This window comes from Mobula birostris, chromosome 25, assembly GCF_030028105.1.
Source record: "Mobula birostris isolate sMobBir1 chromosome 25, sMobBir1.hap1, whole genome shotgun sequence".
Lineage (NCBI taxonomy): Eukaryota > Metazoa > Chordata > Chondrichthyes > Myliobatiformes > Myliobatidae > Mobula > Mobula birostris.
In genome coordinates, this window is record NC_092394.1 from 14829094 (window position 1) to 14851047 (window position 21954).

At 44.3% G+C, this 21954-nt stretch overlaps 1 protein-coding gene across 3 annotated transcripts in view; it reads right to left on the reverse strand.

The window, feature by feature from the left end:
- Positions 1–16373: 16373 nt before the first annotated feature.
- cluha (clustered mitochondria (cluA/CLU1) homolog a) overlaps positions 16374–21954 on the reverse strand; it is a 97849-nt gene continuing 92268 nt past the window's right edge. For all 3 annotated transcript variants that reach the window (XM_072242920.1, XM_072242921.1, XM_072242919.1), the window contains exons 25-26: positions 21776–21849; positions 16374–18079 (exon numbers count right to left, since the gene is read on the reverse strand). In XM_072242920.1, coding sequence (XP_072099021.1) covers positions 17908–18079; positions 21776–21849 — 246 coding nt within the window. In that variant the 3' untranslated portion in view covers positions 16374–17907. The remainder of the gene's footprint in view (positions 18080–21775; positions 21850–21954) is intronic.

The window sequence follows — 21954 nt, forward strand, 5'->3', positions numbered from 1 at the left end:
GTCACCCTTGGGCACCTGCTTAGCCCCACCACCCCCCAATCAGGGTCACATGAAGCCACGGGAGCAGGTGGTGGATGGTCGTATGAGCAGCCGGTGCACATCACAAGTCCTGGTTATGTGACCACTGACACCAGGCAGATAATCTCTGAAGAGCATTGATAATGGCTGGGGTCACCCGTCTTGTAAAGACACTGCCCAGATGAAGGCAATGGCAAACCACTTCAGTATAATTTGCCAAGAACAATCTTGGTCATAGAAAGACCATGATCGCCCACGTCATACGACACGGCGCATAATGAACAAACAAATGATGATGGCGCTGGAAGCGTGGGGACTTGCGGGCTGCCCCAGCACATCGTTGAACTGTTGGTTGTTGATGTTAACGACACATTTCTCTGTATGTTTTGATATCAATGTGACAAATAAACCTATCTATTTTTCAATCAGCCATAATTGAATGGTGGAACAGACACGATGGGCTGAATGGCACATTGCCTAATGTATTATGGTCATGATTCCCAAATCGTGTAGGCAAACAAGGTAAAAAGCCATTTGTTGCTATTGTCATTTTCATTGTTAAAAATACTAACTAATTACAAGTAAAAAAAACAGTTGGATCCAAAAATTGCAAGCAACACACACACAAAATGCTGGAGGAACTCAGCAAGCCTGGCTGCATCTATAGAAAAAAAAAGTACAGTCGACGTTTCGGGCTGAGGCCCTTCAGCGGTCCCGAAGGGTCTCGGCCTGAAACGTCAACTGCATTTTTCTCCATAGATGCTGCCTGGCCTGCTGAGTTCGTCCAGCATTTTGTGTGTGTGTGTGTGTGTTGCTTGGATTTCCAGCATCTGCAGATTTTCTCTTGCTTGTGATTGGGTCCAATAATTGTTCTGGTGGGGGGGGGGGCAATAAAATTGATGGTGACCACAGCTGACAGAAAATGAAGCTCGCTGATCTCAAGCAATGGAATTTACTCACATTTTGTGGTGTGGAGGAGCTTTGGTTACTGAGAGAAAGAGAAAGGACAGAGATTTTGCAGGAACGGGACCCCACCCCGGGGGGCTCAGTGACTGAAAGTTCTCCCGATAAACTATGCCTATGAAATAAAAGCAAACTCCGCCATGGACTGTCCCAAGCCCGGATGCTAAAGGAGGAGGGATCGGCATGGGGGTAGCGACCCCCAGAGCTACAGAAATGCCAACAGAAGCTCCATCCCTGGGAGAGGAAGGATGTTCGCCTAAAGATGGGCTACACCTGAGGACAACTTGAAAGACTGGCCTCTGCAGGGGTGATGAGCTCAAGAAGGGGAGGGAGGGGAGGGAACGTCGACTCAGACCATGAGAGGCCTGTGTCGGGCATTTTCATGCCTTACAAGGCGCAGATTGGAAGTCTGTGCGGGGCGCCACTCCTCGCACAGACACTAGAGCAATGTGTGATTAAGTGTCTTGCTCAAGGGCACAAGCACACTGCCGCAGCTGAGGCTCGAACTAGTGACCTTCAGATCACTAGATGAATGCCTTAACCACCTGGCCATGTGTCCAACACACAACTCCTCTTCTTCTTCTTCTTCTTCTTCTCCCAGCATCCTTTGATTTCCTTCTTCTTCTTAAGCTCCTGTGAGGAGCTTAAGAAGAAGAAGGAAATCAAAGGATGCTGGGAAAACTCAGCACAACAGATACTCTCCAGAGGGGGCATGAAATAGAGTTAACCTCTTTACGTTGACATGCTTGCATCAGAACTGGGAATAAATGTAAATCAAAGGAGTTTAAAGATGAGGAGGAAGTGTCATGCGGAAAGGCAGGAGAGGGTCTGCATCTGGTGGGGTTGTAGCGTCAAGTGAAAGAGGTCAACGTAGGGATAGGTAAGCAACTTGTACTGAAAGCTTACTGGTCAAAACCCGTGCCTGGGTGCCACAATAGCACAGTGGTTAGCACGACACCATTACAGCCCAAGACGTTCCGGACTCCGAAGTTCCATTCCGGCGGCTCCCGTGAGGAGTTTGTATGTTCTCCCCGTGAACTGCGCGTGTTTCCTCCAGGTGCTCTGGTTTCCTCACACCGTCCAAGCACGTCCTAGTTAGTAGGTTAACTGGTCATTGTGAATTGTCCTGTGATTAGGCTGGTGTTAAATCGATGGGTTGCTGGTCACTGTGGCTCATAGGACTGGAAGGGCTTGTTCGGTGCTGTATCTTAACCGGAGAAATAAATGCTTTATTTCTCTCTCCACAGTTGCTGACTCACCTACCGAATCTTTCTCAGGTTTTCTGACTGATTGCATCATGCGCTGCTGTGGAAACTCCAATGGAGAAGTCTAGAGAAAGCGGCGGATACAGCCCTCCCTACCATCCAGCACATTTACGTTGTGCACGGTCACAAAATGGCGGCATCCATCACCTAATACCCCCACCAGCCAGGCTATGCTCTCTTGGGCTGGAAGTACAGGAGCCTTAGATCCCACAAGACCAGGTTCAGGAACAGTTACTACCCTTCAACCATCAGGCTCCTGAACCAGTGTGGATAACTTCACTCACCCCAACTCTGAACTGATTCCATAATCTATGGACTCACTTTCAAGGACTCTACAACTCCTGCTCTCAGTATTATTTATTTTTCTTTTCTTATTTGCTCAATTTTCTGTTGTTCTCTTCAATTGTTCACATGATTTGTATTTTTTTTCCTTCTCTTGCACATCGAGTGCTGGTCTTTTATTTTTATTTTTATTCTTTTTTTCTTTAATTGGGTTCTTTCGGGTTTCTTGCTTTGTGGCTACCGGTGAGCAGGCAGATCTCAAGGTTGTATAACTTATACACTCTTTGATAATAAATGAATCTTGAATTTGAAAGTGTCTTCCTTTGCACATTGGTTGTTTGTCAGTCTTTATGTGTAGTTTTTCATTGATTCTATTGTATTTTTTTCATTTTCTTGTGGGCGCCTGCAATAAAATGAATCTTAGGATAGTATGCGGTGACAAATACGCACTTTGATAATAAATTTACTTTGAACTTCGAGTTATTGAATCTTCCAGCCCCTGTTTGAATTACAAAGGAATTGGTGTAAGTGAGAAAACAAGTTCTTTATTTGAGACAATACTTAATGATGTCCATGCACAGGCCAATGAACAAAGGAGAGGTGTAACTCTCAGCAAAGAGTCTCTACAGAAAGCAGTCAATTTACCCAGAGAATACCCCCCACTAAAAGGCGAATGATTTCTCCAGGGAGGATAATTGGATATAAATTCTGCGCATCAAATCGATCTCAATCACTGCCAACAGTGTGGTTACCAAGCCTGATAGGGAATTACCCAGATTCTATTTATTCATGAGCACTGCCACGCACCAGCCACTACCATTAATAATCCATAGACACAGTCACGTTGCTTATTCATAACGATACACGAAGCAGAAAATGGTCATTCCACGAAAATGAGCAATTTATATTTCTGATTAACGTTAGAACAAAACCCCATGGGCTTATACAACATCTGTTTGAATCATTAATAATAGACTGTTGGTGGAGGGAAGTGAACAGGATTGTCGTTTAATCAAGATTCATACGAGACCCCCTTTCAGAGCTTGTGTGAGTGCTCTGCACCCCAACTCATACTGGTGTGATTAATGAGCAGGTGTACCTAATAAAATGGCCACTAAATGTAATACGAGTCTATATTTGGTTAACTTTTCCCCCTTATCTTCAGCTCAGTTAACCATTGCCGGTCAAGAGTGGAAATTACACTCGGTGGCCACTTTATTAGGTACACCCGTACACCTGCTTGCTAATGCAAATACTTAATCAGCCAACCATGTATAAAAGCATGCAGACATGGTCAAGAGGTTCAGTGGTTGTTTTGACCAAACATCAGAATGGGGGAGAAATGCAATCTAATAACTTTGACCATGGAATGTTTGTTGGTGCCAGATGGAGTGGTTTGAGTATCCCACAAAGCAACAAGATGGGTCGAAGGGCTTGTTTCTGCGCTGAAGTGTTCTATGACTCTATAAAATGATGCAGAAACATGATAGATTTTAGTTGAGGTTGAATTCTCATCTCTGTGCTGTTCTGTCTAGGAAAGTTAGCCTCTTTATTGGGCAGGCAGCATACTTTCTTTTAAATACAAATATCTGATATAAATTCATTAATAATTAAAGACACAATATTTCAATCCTTGTTTATGGAAAGAAGTCTTGGAGTTTTTGCTAGCAAGGATTCCGTGCACTGTCAGACGCTAGAAATGGATCATTTCATTTGCTAACTACGTCGACAATCTAGTATAGTTTCTTCCTCATCCCTGGCGGTTGAGGGTGATTTACTTCCATTTAAGTCTGGTGGGCTTCTGAGCTAGTTGATTAGGTCAATGTAGGAATCAGTCTCTCCCACAGGTGGGGTAGGGTAAGCAGGCAGGTGATTTCCACCAGCAGATTCTCAGCTGTGTTGGTTGCTAATACAAATGACACACTTCACCGTATGTCTCGATGCCCATCCGATAACTAAATTGATCCGAATGTGAAAAGTTCCATACTAATGAATATAAGCTGAACAAAAGAGTTGTGCTTCACTTTATGAATGTACTTGCACTGGTGTATTGTTCTTCATCAAGTACAATCTCTGATCTTGATCAACTTAATAACATACATAATATCCGTATTAAAGTCATCTTATGTACAGACACTCCTGTGCCTAGCATCACTATAAGCAATGTATATAAGCTAGCTTATGCATTTACATAGAGTAATTGAAAACTACTGCATGGAAAACAGGCCCTTCGGCCCATCTCGTCTCTGCTGAACCATTCAAAGTGCCTAGTCCCATCAACCTGCAGCTGGACCGTAGCCCTCCATACCACTCCCATCCACGTACCAATCCAAGCTTCCCTTAAATGTTGAAATTGAGCTCGGATGCACCACTTGTGCTGGCAGCTCGTTCCACACTCTCACCACCCTCTGAGTGAAGAAGCTTCCCTTCTCGTTCCCCATAAATATTTTATCTTTCACCCTTAACCCATGACCTCTAGTTGTAGTCTCACCCAACCTCAGTAGAAAAGCCCTTTTGCATTTATCCTATCTATACCCCTCCTAATTTTGTATACCTCCATCAAAATCAAATGATGTCATTGGAGGGAGTTCTGAGGAGATTCACGAGGATGATTCCGGGAATGAAGGGTTAACATATGAGGAGCATTCCTGGCAGCCTTGGGCCTGTACTCACTGGAGTTTAGAAGAAAATGAGGCGGGAATCTCACTGAAACCTACCGAATGTTGAAAGGACGAGGTAGGGTGGATATAGAGAGGATGCTTCCTGTGGTGGGGGTATCCAGAACTAAAGGGCACAGCCTCAAAATTGAGGGGCAACCCTTTAGAACAGAGATAAGGAGGAATTTTTTTAGCCAGAGAGTAGTAAATCTGTGGAATGCTCTGCCACAGACTGTGGTGGAGGCGGTCTGTGCGTATATTTAAGGCGGAAGTTGATAGTTTCCTGATCAGTCAGGGCATAAAAGTTTATGGTGAGAAGGCAGGTGTATGGGCTTGAGTGAGGTCTGGGATCAGCCATAATGGAATGGCAGAGTAGACTTGATGGGCTGAGTGGCCTAATTCTACTCCTATATCTTAAGGTCTTATCTCCCCTCAATCTTCTACATTCCAGGGAATAACGTTCTAACTGATTCAGTCTTTCCTTATAACTCAAGTCATCTAGTCCTGCCAACATCCTTGTAAATTTTCTCTGTACTCCTTCAATTTTCTTTACACCTTTCCTGTAGGTAGGTGACCAAAACTACACACAATACTCCAAATTAGGCCTCACCAATATCTTATATAATTTCAAAACAATATCCCACCTCCTGCACTCAATACTTGGATCTATGAAGGCCAATGTGCCAAAATCTTTCTTCAGACCATAAGATACAGGAGCAGAATTTGGCCTCTGCCATTTCATCATTTTATCCAATTTTCCTCTCAGATCCAAGCTTCTGCCTTCACCCCCCGTATCACAGACGAATCAAAAATGTTCCAACCTCTGTCTTAAATATACATAAAGACTTGGCCTTCACAGCTGCCTGTGACAAAGAATTCCTGGGTAATGAAATTCCTCTTCATCTCTGTTCTAAAAGAACTCCCCTCTATTCTGTATCCTCTGGTCTTTGACTCTCCCACTATAGGAAACATCCTCTCCACATCCTCTCTATCAAGGCCTTTCACCATTCAATAGGTTTCAATGAGGTCACCCCTCATTCTTCTGATTTCCAGTGAATACAGACCCAGAGTCGTGAAATGCTCTTCATATGACAAGCCTCTCAATCCTGGAATGATTTTTGTGAACCTCCTTTGAACCCTCTCCAGTTTCAGCACATTCTTTCTAAGGGGCCCAAAACTGCTCACAATACTCCAAGTGAGGCCTCACCAGTGCTTTATAAAGTCTCAACATTACATCCTTGCTTTTATATTCTAGTTGTCCTGAAATGAATGCTAATATCACGTTAGCCTTCCTCAGCACAGACTTAACCTGCAAATTAAACTTCAGGGAATCCTGCACAAGCCTGTAAGGATTGTGAAAGAAGAGGGTAAAATAAATGGCAGCAAAATACAGGGAATTTCTGGCAGAAATCTGATGCAGTCTGCAAGAGAATTGTGACTTGGGAGAAGAGTAGTTTTCCAGCAAGAAAATGACCCCAAGCATAAAGCCAAAACTACACAGGAATGGTTTAAAAACAACAAAATTAATGTCCTGGAGTGACCAGGTCAGAGTCCAGACCTCAATCCAATTGAGAATTTGTGGCTGAACTTGAAAAGGGCCGTTCACGCAGGACCCCCAGGCATCCTGACATCCTGCTTGAGCAGTTTTGAAAGAAGAATGGGGAAAAATTGCAGTGTCCAGATGTTCAAAGTGTATAGAGACCCATCCACACAGACTGAAGGCTGTAATTGCTGCCAAATATGCATCTACTAAGTAAGTGAATACTTTTTATCGGCACTGTATATGCCCTGTCTTTGGCTTTTATGTTGGCTCTGACTTCCCTTGTTAACCACGGTTGTGTCATCTTGCCTTTCGAGTACTTCTTCCTCATTTTTTCCTGTGCCTTCTGAATTGCTTCCAGAAACTCCAGCCATTGCTGCTCTGCCATCATCCCTTCCAGTGTTCTTTTCCCATCAATTCCCGCCAACTCCTTTCTCATGCTCTGTAATTCCCTTTACTCCACTGTAACGGTGATACATCTGACTTTAGCTTCTTCTTCTTAAATTTCAGGGTGAGTTTGATCATATCATGATCACTTGTTCCTAAGGGTCATTTTACTTTAAGCTTTCTAATCAATTCCAGTTCATTGCACAACACCCAATCCAGAATAGCCGATCCCCTAGTGGGCTCAACCACGAGCTGCTCTAAAAAGACATCTCGTAGGCATCCTAGAAATTCCCCTTCTTGGAATCCACCACCAACCTGATTTTCCCAATCTACCTGCGTATTGAGAATCCCCCCATGACCGTTGTAACATTGGCCATTTGGCATGCATTTTCTATCTCCCATTGTAATTTGTAGACCACATCCTTGCTACTGTTTGGGGATCGTTATACAACTCTGATCAAGGTCTTAGTTCTATCCACTACGATTCCACACCTTCTGACCCTACATTGCCTCTTTCCAATGATTTGATTTCATTTTTTTTTTTTTTTTACCAACACTGCCCCTGTTGCCTTCCTGCCTGTCCTTTTGATACAATGCGTATCCTTGGACATTAAGCTCCCAGCTTTAACCTTTTTTTTAAACTATGATTCAGTGATGCTGACAAGATCATCCATGCCTGTCTGTAACGGTGCTACAAATATAACATCTTCAGTCCTATATTCACCCTTTTCGATTGTCCACCTTTTACGTTGCAACTCATCCTGCTGACTGCCATTTTACCCTATCAACAGCCTCTATTTGTAAACCAGCCGCCTCATCTTCAGCGCTATCATCCACTTTTCCTACGATACTTCTTGCATTGAAATATACGCAGCTCAGGACACTAATCATACCATGCTCAATCTTTTTATTCCTAACTTTCTCGGAGGTCTTGCCAACATTTACCTGCACAACCTCTCCACTGACTGTTCTGGCACTCTGGTTCCAATCTCCCTGCATCTCTATTGAAACCCTGTTGTTCAGCATTGACAAACTATGCTGCTACGATATTAGTTCCCCTTAATTCAGGTGCAACCATCCCTTTCTGTACAGGTCCCGTCTTCCCTTGGAAGAGCGCACAATGATCCAAAACCCTTATGCCCTCCCTCCTGCACCAACTCCTTAGACAGGTATTAAACTGTATAATCTTCCTAGTTCTGGCCTCACTAGCACGTGGTACAGGTAGCAATCCTGAGATCACAACTCTGGAGGTCCTGCCCTTTAACTTAGTGCCCAACTCCCTGAACTCCCCATGCAGAACCTCATCACTCATCCTACCCATGTCATTGGTACCTACATGGAGCACGACCTCTGGTTCTTCACCCTTCCCATTAAGAATGCTGAGGACTTGATCCGAAATGTTTCAGGCCCTGGCACCTGGGAGGCAAAATACTATCAGGGAATCTCATATTCACCCACAGAGCCTCCTGTCTGTTCCTCCAGCTAACCAATCCCCTATCACTGCAGCGTGCGTTTTCTCCCCTCCCCTTTCCTCAGAGGCAGACTCAGTGCCAGAGACCTGACCACTGTGACTTTCCTCAGTTAGGTCATCCACCCCGTATCTAAAGTGATGTACCTGTTGTTGAGGGGAACGGCCACAGGGGTACTCAACACTATCTCCTTAACCCCTTTCCCCTTCCTGACGGTCACCCAGTTTCCTGCATACTGCACCTTGGGTGTAACGACCTCTCTATATGTCCTATCTATCATCTGTTTACTCCCCAGAACGATCCAAAATTCATCCAGTTCCAGCTCCAACTCCTTACTGCAGATTGTTAGAAATTGCAGTTGCAAGCACCTTTCACAGTCGTTGTCCTCAGGGGCACCGGGGATCCCCTTGATTTCCCACATCCTGCAACAGGAGCATTCCACTATCCTACCTGGCATCTCTACTGTCCTAGCTGAGCAGATAGAAAGAAGGGAAGGAGAGAAAAAAAAACTTAATCCTGAGCTTTTCCCTTTTAGCTTTCTTTGACTGAAGTCTTGAAGAGCTAAACCTCAAGACCACCACTGACTCTGTCCACTCAGACCATGGCCACTTCGCTCGTCTGTCTTCCTTTAACTTGGTCTTGCTAATCAATCTCAAACGCAGCTCGGTTGCTAGTTCCTTATGACCCTATCTACCTGTGATGCCACTTTCAACGAACGATGGGCCTGTATTCCCAGATCCCTTTGTTCCACTGCACTCAGTGCTCCACCGCTCACCGAACAAGGCCCACTCTGGTTGGTCCTCCCAAAATGCAACACTGCATTCTTGTCGGCATTAAATCCCATCAGCCATTTTCCCAGCCGGTCCAGATCCCGCTGCAAGCTTTGACAATCTTCCTCACTGTCCACTACACCCCCAGTCTTGGTGTCATCTACAAATTTGCTGATGGTAGTGAGGGAGGTGTAGGGGCAGGTGCAGCACTTGTTCCACTTGCAAGGTTAAGTGCCAGGAGGGAGATCGGTGGGGAGAGCTCCAAGCACATCTTTTCCTCTCCACCCCGACTTTCCTCAGGGATCATTCCTTACATGAGACTCTTGTCCATTCGTCCCTCCCCACAGCTCCTTAGCACCCTTCCCCTCCATGACCCCCCCCCCCCCATCTACAGGCACTTTGCTTGTGCATTGTCTTTTATAGGATTGCTTTTATATTTATTGTGCTTTTTTTATGCTGCATCAGACCGGAGTAACAATCATTTCATTTTCCTTTACACTCATGCACTGAAGAATGACAATAAACAATCTTGAATGTTAAATGTGAAATGGATAAGCTGCAGTCATTGTGTACCTTTAAACTTGATTAACTTTAGATGTACCTTAGACTGTGTGAAACACTCTCTCCCAGAGGCAATATAGGTCAGTCAGTTAGGGTGTCAGGGCTGCCAAGGAATTAAATTTCCTAAATGCAAAGAGGGAGATACATTGCAAAACACAGCTCCTCTGTCTTCTGAAAGTAACTTCTATTTTCCATTACAAAAACCGGGGAGCCATAGTTTTCATTCGCAGTAATGAATATCTCTCGAAATGCATGCTCTGTGTACTAGTTCTTTCCATTGCTGTGCTGGTGTCGTGTTGCTCCAGAACAGTTTCTATTGAAAATGTCTTCTCCCTGATCTGTTTCACTGGTATGAACAGATTTTTCATGGCAATCTGTGGTTCTATACAATAAGCAACATACACAAAATGCTGGAGGAACTCAACAGGCAGGCAGCATCTATGGAAAAGAGTAGAAACATAGTACAATACAGGCCCTTCGGCCCACAAAGCTGTGCCAAACATGTCCTAACCTGAGAAATTACCTAGGGTTACCCATAACCCTCTATTTTTCTGAGCTCCGTGTATCTGTCCAGGAGTCTCTTAAAAGACCCTATCATATCAGCCTCCACCACTGTCGCTGGCAGCCCATTCCACGCAATCACCACTCTCTGCATAAAAAACTTACCCCGATATCTCCTCTGTACCTGCTTCCAAGCACCTTAAAACTGTGCCCTCTCGTGCTAGCCATTTCAGCCCTGGGGAAAAAGCCTCTGACTATCCACATGATCAATGCCTCTCATTATCTTATACACCTCTATCAGGTCACCTCTCATCCTCCGTCGCTCCAAGGAGAAAAGGCCAAGTTCACTCAACCTATTTTCATTAGGCATGCTCCCCAATCCAGGCAACATCCTTGTAAATCTCCTCTGCACCTTTTCTATGGTTTCCACATCCTTCCTGTAGTGAGGCAACCAGAATTGAACACGGTACTCCAAGTGTGGTCTGACCAGGGTCCTATATAGCTGCAACATTACCTCTTGGCTCTTAAACTCAATCCCACGATTGATGAAGGCCAATGCACCGTATGCTTTCTTAACCACAGAGTCAACCTGCACAGCAGCTTTGAGTGTCCTGTGGACTCAGACCCCAAGATTCCTCTGATCCTCCACACTGCCAAGAGTCTTACCATTAATACTATATTCTGCCATCACATTTGACCTACCAAAATGAACCACCTCACACTTATCTGGGTTGAACTCCATCTACCACTTCTCAGCCCATTTTTGCATCCTATCAATATCCCGCTGTAACCTCTGACAGCCCTCCACACTATGACACAAAGGTTGGGGTGTTGTGCATCAGCAAATTTACTAACCCATCAACGTTTTGGGCCAAGACCCTTCATCAGGGCTGGGAAATTCTATACATTTATAGTGCATTTCCCATTCTTTGAGGATAACAACTCTCCCTCTTTGTAAGTTATTTATGAACAAGAAATACAAAAGAGAATCCTTCTAATCAGTTAGCTCACTTGGCACATAGGCCCTTTGCCCACGGTGCTGTCTTGACTTTTTAACCTACTCCAAGATTAATCTAACCCTCCCTCCCACATACCTCTTGATTTTTCTTTCATCCATGTGACTATCTTAGAGTTGCTTAAACGTCCTTAATGTTTGTTTGGAAAGGGTCTTTGCAGCACACTTCCCAGCAATTCCCCAATTTAATCCTAGCCTAATCACGGGACAATTTACAATGACCAATCAACCTACCAACCAGTTTGTCTTTAGACTGTGGGAGGAAACCAGAGCACCTGGAGGAAACCCAGGCAGTTACAGGGAGAACGTACAAACTCCTTATGGTTAGTGGCAGGAATTGAACCCGAGTTGTCTGTACAGTAAAGCGTTGTGCTAACCACTACACTACCGTGCTACCCCTTACATATCTGCTTCCTCCATGCACTCAACACCTTCTGTGACATTCCCTCCCCACTCCCCCCATACTTTCCTCCAAATACCTTAAAAATGTGTCTGACGGAGATCTGCAAAAATTGGTGAATGGAGTTTTCCTCACCTCATTGTCTTAGTCCATGACCCTGTCCCCAGTGAGCATTGCTACCTCAAGCACCACGTCACATTGGAAATATATTGCTACCGGCTCAAAATTCATTGAACCCAAAACAGTTCTAAGGAAAACTCACCTTCCTCTTCTCAATAGATCTTCTTAAATGTTGGCTTTTCAACCTCTACCTTCTTGAACCCCATAAATGTTATGGAATTTAATTTCACTATTTACAGCAACTCACTTCCAATTCCATCCAAAGCCAAAATGGCCAAAACCTTGCTCTCTGCCACACAGGATGACTTGTGCTGTGGCAGTCACCCTGAATTCAAGACAAGTTTTATTTATTACATGTACATCAAAACACACAGTGAAATGCATCCTTTGTGTTAACAACCAACACAGCCGAGGGTGTGCTGGGGGTAGCCTGCAAGTATTGCCACACATTCTGGCTCCCACAATACACGGCAGAACAAGAAAGCAGAGCAGAACAAGCCCCTATCCTCCCACCACCCCCCCCACACCTGCATGCGTACACAGTCCTTTAACCCCCGGACAAACCACCTTCTTCAGCCTCCAGTGGACTTGGATCCGGTCACAGATAGACACATTAGGTCTTTGAAAACCCCAGTGGACTAGAAGAAATTCACAGACCTGGGGCCATGGTCATTGAGCCTCAATTTCTGAACTTCTAGTTTGACCCTCAGGCCACAGTCCTCAGCATCAACCCCAGGACTAGGTGATCTTGAACACCTCACTTGCCAAAGGCAGGACCCCAAACACCAGGCTTTGACTGTCTCACTGATGCATGGACCCAGGGAGGCATCAGACCTCAATAATCAACTCTGGAACCTGCTGACAGCTCACTGACCCTTGGTGGGGGGGGAGGGTGGGTGGAGAAAAAGAGGGGTTGGGTGCAGGTACCAACTCTCCACCATACCAGTCTGCTGGCCTGACACATGGCTAGACGTCTCAGCCCAGTCTGCGGATATACCATATCCTTCAAACGCAGAGCAGAGAGTTAAAACTCTGGCCTGTCCTCTAATTCCCCACATCTCTTTCCTATCATTCAGTCAAATGACAAATGATAATGATGAATTGTGTGTGAAGAATTGTGCGCAATGCAACAGAATTCTCTGCCGCAGGGGAGCATATGCAGGGCAATTGGTCTTGACAGGGTGTAACAAAAATTTATCAGTCTGGGAGTGGAGCTGGATATCAGGAAGAAGTGCAGAAGAATCTCACAATCATTAAATGTTATTCAATCCAGCCCAAGGGGATTGGAAGTTATTAGCTGTAAGAAAATGCCTGGGGTACAGTTCACAAGAAAGTGTGGCACGTGGCCAAGTGGTTAGGGCATTGGGCTCATGATCTGAAGGTCGTGGGTTCGAGTCTTGGCCAAGGCAGCGTGTTATGTCTTTGAGCAAGGCACTTAACCACACAATGCTCCAGTCCACTCAGCTGAAAATGGGTACCAGCAAATGCTGGGGGTTAACCTCGTGATAGACTGGCATCCTATCCTGGGGGGGGGAAAGAGTCTCGTACTCTCAGTCGCTTCAGGCCACAGAAGCCGGCATAAGCACCGGCCTGAAGGGCCACAAGGCTCAGGACAGACTTTGACAGCTCACAAGAGACTTTTAGACTGCTTGTTTTACAACATGAGCTACTACACGTCAGAAACTTGGCGACAAAGAGCAACAAGTACAAAAATAGAGACGCTAGTCTGCCACAGCACGAGGTAACACTCCAAAACTCATACATTTTTAAAAGCGGAGAGTGGTTATGCAACCACAGATGCAGTTAGGGTTAAATAATGCCTTTTTACACTGACCAAATAGTAGCCAAGAAACATGGCACATTTTTCTATGAGTTACATTTACACTCAGTGGCCACTTTATTAGGTACACCAACTCATTAATGCAAATATCTAATAAGCCACTCAATGCATAAAAGCATGCAGACACGGTCAAGAGGCTCAATTGTTGTCCAAATGAAACATCAAAATAGGGGAAAGAAATGTGACCCAAGGGACTTTGAGCGTAGAATGATTGTTGGCGCCAGATGGGGTAGTTTGAGTATCTCAGATACTGACCTCCTGGGATTTTCACACAGAACAGTCTCCAGAACTTACAAAGAATGGTGTGGAAAAAAAAAAACCCAATGAGTAACAGCTCTGTGGGTGAAGATGCCAGAGGGGAATGGCCAGACTGATTCAAGCTGACAGGAAGGCAACAGTAACTCAGATAACCACACGTTACAATAATGATGTGCAGAAGAGCATCTCTGAATGCACATGTTGAACCTTGAAGATGATGGGCTACAGCAGTAGAAGAGCACGAATAGACACTTAGTCGCCACTTATAATGTCCCTCCTCTACTTAATAAAGTGCATGTCATTCCTTCCCGTGTTTTTAATAACCAATGAAGTTTTAATTTGTATTATACAAGCAGAATTAATTGGCAGATAAAGAATCTTTGAACACCACAAAAGACAGGCTTATTTAAACAGCTAAACAATATAGCTCCTGATATTTGAAAACATGATTCCACTTGGCTTGTGGGGAATGGCAACGGTACAGAAGCTATGCTTTATTAACATATTAATACCCTTGCTATCACACCACTTTGCCTTCATACCAAGGAGGATCATTTCAGATCAACCATCAGGTTTAATTTTCTTTTGGCTGTGCCACATTCAATTTTCACTTGTATGCACCAAAATTATGGATATACAGACAGGGGGCTTCTTGAATAGGGCCCCTGTCACTTCCCATAATGCACCGAAAAATTATAAGAATCTTGTTAAGCAAGCCACCCACTTGGGCACTTAAAACTGATTTGGGTTTCTATTTTTAAAGTTCTAATTAAATCTGTGAGTAATGTTTTATTGAGGTTTTTCTCCCACCGTGCAAATGTTTGGTCATAATCACATGCAATTGTTGGACCTGGGGAAAGGTGCAAGTCTGGATCTAGGATAAAGGACAAGCTTTGCTTTTGCAGCTGACCAAATCCAGATTTGATCCTCCATTGTAAGCGAGGCAGAACCTGCATTTAAAAAAAAAAAAAAATCACCTACAGATTGCCAGGGAAAGGGCCCAGGTCTAGGATTTGGTTTAGCAGCTCGTTGTCCCTGCTCTGGAATCCTCCCCTCCCCAAATCACCCAGCATGTTGTGATTCCTTTTCCACATTTGCCAATACTACAGGTGGTTTCCCTATAGTGGGAGAGTCTAGGACTAAAGGGCATTACATTGGAATGCAAAGACTTCCCTTTAGAACAGTGATGAGAAGCTTCTCCAGCCGGGGGTGGTTGAGGCTGTGGAATTCAATGCCACAGGCAGCTCTGGAGGCCAAGTTATTGGGTACGGTTAAAGCAAAAGTTGATGTGTTATTGATTAGTAAGGGTGTCAAGGGTTACAGGGAGAAGGCAGGAGAACGGGGTTGAGAGGGATAATCAATCAGCCGTAATGGAGCAGAGTTGATGGACCAAATGGCTGAATTCCAAATGTTTTATGGTTTACATACAAGTTATGTCAAAATCTAAAATTTTAAATAAAAAGTTGATTGAAAAAGGAAGTCACCCTTGGGTAACTCAGTTGAGGCAAGAAATAAGCTGTTAGAGTATATTCAGGTCTGTTCAGCATTCATTTGGCTGAACAGGTTTTAGGAACCAGTGCACCCCAGAGCACTTGTACCTGACTCCCACAAAACCTCTCGAATGTGTAGGATGTTTGTAAAGCTGTGTTCAGTCCTCAGAGCAGCAATCGAATGGAAAAAGGAGGAAAATTCCCTAAGGGAATTCTCAGCAACACGTTCGTAAAATAGCAGTAATCACTTGTAATTATTTTAAACACACAATTACTCTGACTGACTGAAATTGGCTGCGTCTACTATGACTATGGGACAAAGAAGTGGGCAGCCAAAAAAAAAACCCAGCCTGCAAATGGCCTTTTCGGAAAGCTCCCTTCTGTAAAGAGCTGTAGAGCTATTAAAACAAAATCTTCACACCATCTTAAAAGATTCTTCCCCGAAACAATCAATTGATCAGCTATTCTAGTTAGACACCCTCATCCCTCTCTAGTACCACACTCATTGCCCTGTAAACTCCGAACAACTTTTTATAATGCCGTTTACATTGTAAATACAAGGGGGAGGGGAAGAGGGGGTGAATTGAGCAATGTGCAGTGGAGAGCTAGCAGCAGTACATTTTACATACTTGGTAATCTGAAGTGTAGATTAAGAAGCTTCCTGATTTAAAGGAAAGTTTAAAAGTAAAAGAAGTAATCACAAACATTAAACATTCATGTTGGCTTTTAAGAGATGACAAGCAAAATGTGTAGCAAAGTTTAAGAATCAAGATGAGAGGTTTTAAAAAGAACACCCATTTCTTTGTAATTGAAGTGAACAGGTAAACAACAAACACATTCTTGTTCATCATTTATTCAATAATTTGTGGTGAATTGAAATAATTTAAGAACAAGTTGCTTTGCATTGAAGATTCCCCCTCAGCGTCTGTCGCTTCCTACACGGATTTGCCAAATTACCACACACTGACACACAGTCCCATCGCTTCATAGGCGTCACCAACGTGCGAGAAAAATCTGAAAGCTACTAGCATAACGTCGACTGTCAGTGGGGGAAAGAGTGCAGCAATAAAAATGATTTTGCATTGATCAGATACACCCAGACTATAGTTCGGGAAGCAACTTTTAGACAATCACATGGTTAACCAGATAAAAAGAAAATGATCTTACTCCAACACTTATTACACATTCTTAATGAGAGGCAGTTACTGTGTAATGATTTCATAATCACATCACATGAAATACGATTATACAATTTGAGAATATACTATATAGCACTTATTTCTCTTCATAAATGTATCTTTGCATCATCAGTGCCACAACATACATACATTGTTCAAGGGATTTTAACTTTAAAAAATAGGAGGACCATTTCTCTTGGTCACAGTCATCACTGGAAAATGAAAGCTTTCCCCGTGAGTTCACCGTGCAACGTCAGCACTTTAGATGCAAGTGGCTTCACCACATGTAGTAAGAAAATCCCACCGTCCCTCAGACACTCAGCTTTGAAACGTGTCACAGTGCAATACAAAAAAAAAACAAGTACAGATTGATTCTAATTATTATTCATTAGTTTTAAAGACACTTCTCCAATTTGAGTTTGGAGGGGAGCACTCCCAGAGAAAACAATCCTGTTAGCAACATGTTTGAAATCCTTTGGGCAGCTTTTGGGATATAAAAGAACCAGCCTTTGAAAAAGAATTGAATAGGAAAATCAAGGTGAAAGATTTGGGGGGGGGGGGGTGGAGAGAGAGAGGAGAGTCACAGCATCATCTTTCCACTGCCCTGTACAGGTTTTAGATCAGATTTATGGCTGTTTGCTGGACTAGCTGGGAAAGCAGCAATAGTCATTTAACAGTTGTAAAACTGAACAGAAAAAGTTGGTTCTGAATATCAAAGTCTCAATTTTTTTTTTCAGTTGGTGCCCTTGTACAACATAATGACCTGAGTATTTAAGTAAATCAAGGTTCATTCAATTGGAATTTGTTATATGTACAGTTTTTCAGATTATTACACATGTACTTTACAAATGGCTGATTGTTTTACTGACTGTACAAGCGAGTTGTATAACTTTACAAGTGACAGTTTCCAAACATCTAGCATTTTTTTTTAAATATAGTTTTTTTTTTAGAAAACTCATTGTGCAGTTGCTGCCACTGCTAAGGCTTTGATATTATTCAGATCTGCTATTGGCAGGATTTTAATTTCTTTTTCTTTTCCAAAAACACTAAATGCAACACATTAATAGTACCAGTGCATTTTTTGGTTGTGCACATGCGAGACACAGCACTTATTGCCACAAAGTCTCCTCCAGCCCGCAGCACAGAGGTCAACACAGGCCTTAGACTCCAGAAGGTTCCAGAAAGATACCCTTTTATGCCGAAGCCTGTTCTGCGGACGGTTCGGTAATTGGTTGGCTCTCCTCCTCATGATTTGGTTCAGTCCCTTTCTCCTGGGTGGGGTCCTCCTGCTTGGCCCTCTTGCCCGCCTCTTGCAGCTGCTGCCGTCGGTGGACCTCGGCTTTCAGGCTCTCTAGTTCCTTCTGGCTGTAAAGCAAATGCTCGTGCAAGCAAACGTTCTTCAAAGTGGGGAGGACAGGGAGCCAGCACCCCAACCCGACACAATCAAACGATGCCTTTCAAACAGAATATGCTGCCAGTGCTACGTGATAGTGATGGTAAGAATTGGAGGAGATGGCAGCTGAATGTGTGGCTGAGGAGTTGGTGCAGGGGGCAGGGTTTTAGATTTTTGGATCATTGGGATCTCTTCTGGGGAAGGTGGGACCTGTACAGATTGGATGGGTTTCACCTGAACTCGAGGGGGAGCAATATCCTTGCAGGTAGGTTTGCTAGCATGGTTTGGGAGGGTTTAAACTAATTTGCAAGGGGGATGGGACCCAGAGCGATGGAGCAGTGAAAGAAGTGCATGGAGTAAAGCCAGATCTAACATATAGAGAGGCTTTGAGGAAAGAGAAGCAGAATAAAGGGTGTAAAGGTAGGAAGGTAGAAGGGCTAAAGTGCATGTACTTCAATGCAAGAAGCATCAGGAACAAAGGTGATGAACTGAGAGCTTGGATACAGACATGGAATTATGATGTAGTGGCCATTACAGAGACTTGGCTGGCACCAGGGCAGGAAAGGATTCTCAATATTCCTGGATTTCAGTGCTTTAAAAGGGATAGAGAGGAGGGTAAAAGGGGAGGAGGGGTGGCATTACTGGTCAGGGATACTATTACAGCTACAGAAAGGGTGGGTAATGTAGCAGGGTCCTCTTTTGAGTCAGTATGGGTGGAAGTCAGGAACAGGAAGGGAGCAATTACTCTATTGGGAGTATTCTATAGGCCCCCTGGTAGCAGCAGAGATACAGAGGAGCAGATTGGGAGGCAGATTTTGGAAAGGTGCAAAAATAACAGGGTTGTTATCATTGGTGACTTTAACTTCCCTAATATTGATTGGCACCTAATTAGATCCAAGGTTTGGACAGGGCAGAGTTTGTTAAGTGTGTCCAGGACGGATTCCTGTCAAAGTATGTTGACAGGCCGACTCGGGGGAATGCCATACTAGATCTAGTATTAGGTAACGAACTGGGTCAGGTCACAGATCTCAGTGGGTGAGCATCTGGGGGACAGTGACCACTGCTCCCTGGACTTCAGCATTATCATGGAAAAGGATAGAATCAGAGAGGACAGGAAAATTTTTAATTGGGGAAGGGAAAACTATGAGGCTACAAGGCTAGAACTTGAGGGTGTGAATTGGGATGATGTTTTTGCAGGGAAATGTACTATGGACATGTGGTCGATGTTCAGAGATCTCTTGCAGGATGTTAGGGATAAATTTGTCCCGGTGAGGAAGATAAAGAATGGTAGAGTGAAGGAACCATGGGTGACAAGTGAAGTGGAAAATCTAGTCAGGTGGAAGAAGGCAGCATACATGAGGTTTAGGAAGCAAGGATCAGATGGGTCTATTGAGGAATATAGGTTAGCAAGAAAGGAGCTTAAGAAGGGGCTGAGAAGAGCAAGAAGGGGGCATGAGAAGGTCTTGGTGAGTAGGGTAAAGGAAAACCCCAAAGCATTCTTCAATTATGTGAAGAACAAAAGGATGACAGGAGAGAAGGTAGGACTGATTAGAGATGAAGGTGGGAAGATGAGCCTGGAGGCTGTGGAAGTGAGCGAGGTCCTCAATGAATACTTCTCTTCGGTATTCACCAATGAGAGGGAACTTGATGATGGTGAGGACATTATGAGTGAGGTTGATGTTCTGGAGCATGTTGATATTAAGGGAGAGGAGGTGTTGGGAGTTGTTGAAATACATTAGGATGGATAAGTCCACGGGGCCTGACGGAATATTCCCCAGGCTGCTCCACGAGGCAAGGGAAGAGATTGCTGAGCCTCTAGCTAGGATCTTTATGTCCTCGTTGTCTACGGGAATGGTACTGGAGGACTGGAAGGAGGCAAGTGTCGTCCCCTTGTTCAAAAGAGGTAGTAGGGATAGTCCGGTTAATTATAGACCAGTGAGCCTTACGTCTGTGGTGGGAAAGCTGTTGGAAAGATTCTTAGAGATAGGATCTATGGGCATTTAGAGAATCATGGTCTGATCAGGGACAGTCAGCATGGCTTTGTGAAGGGCAGATTGTGTCTAACAAGCCTGATAAAGAGTTCTTTGAGGTGGTGACCAGGCATATAGATGAGGGTAGTGCAGTGGATGTGATCTATATGGATTTTAGTAAGTAATTTGACAAGGTTCCACATGGTAGGCTTATTCAGAAAGTCAGAAGGCATGGGATCCAGGGAAGTTTGGCCAGGCGGATTCAGAATTGGCTTGCCTGCAGAAGGCAGAGAGTACATTCAGATTGGAGGATTGTGACTAGTGGTGTCCCACAAGGATCGGTTCTGGGACCTCTACTTTTCATGATTTTTATTAATGACCTGGATGTGGGGGTAGAGGGCTGGGTTGGCAAGTTTGCAGATGACACAAAGGTTGGTGATGTTGTAGATAGTGTAGCGGATTGTCGAAAATTGCAGAGGGACATTGATAGGTTGCAGAAGTGGGCTGAGAAGTGGCAGATGGAGTTCAACCCGGAGAAGTGTGAGGTGGTACACTTTGGAAGGACAAACACCAAGGCAGAGTACAAAGTAAATGGCAGGAAACTTGGTAGCGTGGAGTAGCAGAGGGATCTGGGGGTACATGTCCACAGATCCCTGAAAGTTGCCTCACAGGTAGATAGGGTAGTTAAGAAAGCTTATGGGGTATTAGCTTTCATAAGTCGAGGGGTAGAGTTTAAGAGTCGTGATGTAATGATGCAGCTCTATAAAGCTCTGGTTAGGCCACACTTGGAGTACTGTGTCCAGTTCTGGTCGTCTCACTATAGGAAGGATGTGGAAGCATTGGAAAGGATACAGAGGAGATTTACCAGGATGCTGCCTGGTTTAGGCAGTATGGATTATGATCAGAGATTAAGGGAGCTAGGGCTTTACTCTTTGGAGAGAAGGAGGATGAGAGGAGACATGATAGAGGTGTACAAGATAATAAGATGAATAGATAGAGTGGATAGCCAGCACCTCTTCCCCAGGGCACCACTGCTCAATACAAGAGGACATGGCTTTAAGGTAAGGGGTGGGAAGTTCAAGGGGGATATTAGAGGAAGGTTTTTTACTCAGAGAGTGGTTGGTGCATGGAATACCTGCCTGAGTCAGTGGTGCAGGCAGATACACTAGTGAAATTTAAGAGACTACTGGACAGGTATATGGAGGAATTTAAGGTGGGGGGGGGGGTTTAATATGGGAGGCAGGGTTTGAGGGTCAGCACAACATTGTGGGCTGAAGGGCCTGTACTGTGCTGTACAATTAAAAAAATATATATATCTGGGAAAGAATTCTGAGCTGGCAATGGGAAACGAGTGGAGAAGCAAAATTGAAGGGATTACTTTACATATGCTAGAACCGACTTGGTGGATAGCAAGGAAACAGGCTCTTTGGCCCACAAACCCCATACTGTCAAGTAAATGTTCACCTCAATCCTACTTTCATTCTCCCCACAATCCCATAAATTTCCCACAGATATGCCATACTTTGCACATTGCCCACTGGTCTGCAAGCTTCAGTGTCTGGGACGTGGGAGGAAAGTGGAACATCTGGGGAAACTTGTGCAGTCACAGTGAGAACACGTAAGCTTCAGACAGACAACGTGAGAGGTCGGGGCTGAAGCCAGGTCTATGAAGCAGCTAATTTAGCGCTAGGTCCTTACCTGAGGGGAATGAAGAGAATCCCGTTTATAACGTTGAGCTGCTCTAAAACACTTGACATGCTGGGAGCTGTGAACTGGTGGAGACAAAGAATAATTAGCGGTTTTGAAGCACACTTCAGTAAATCAACAATGCCACAAACTGTGCTCTGCTACAGGACCAGGGGAGGGAGGTGTGCGAG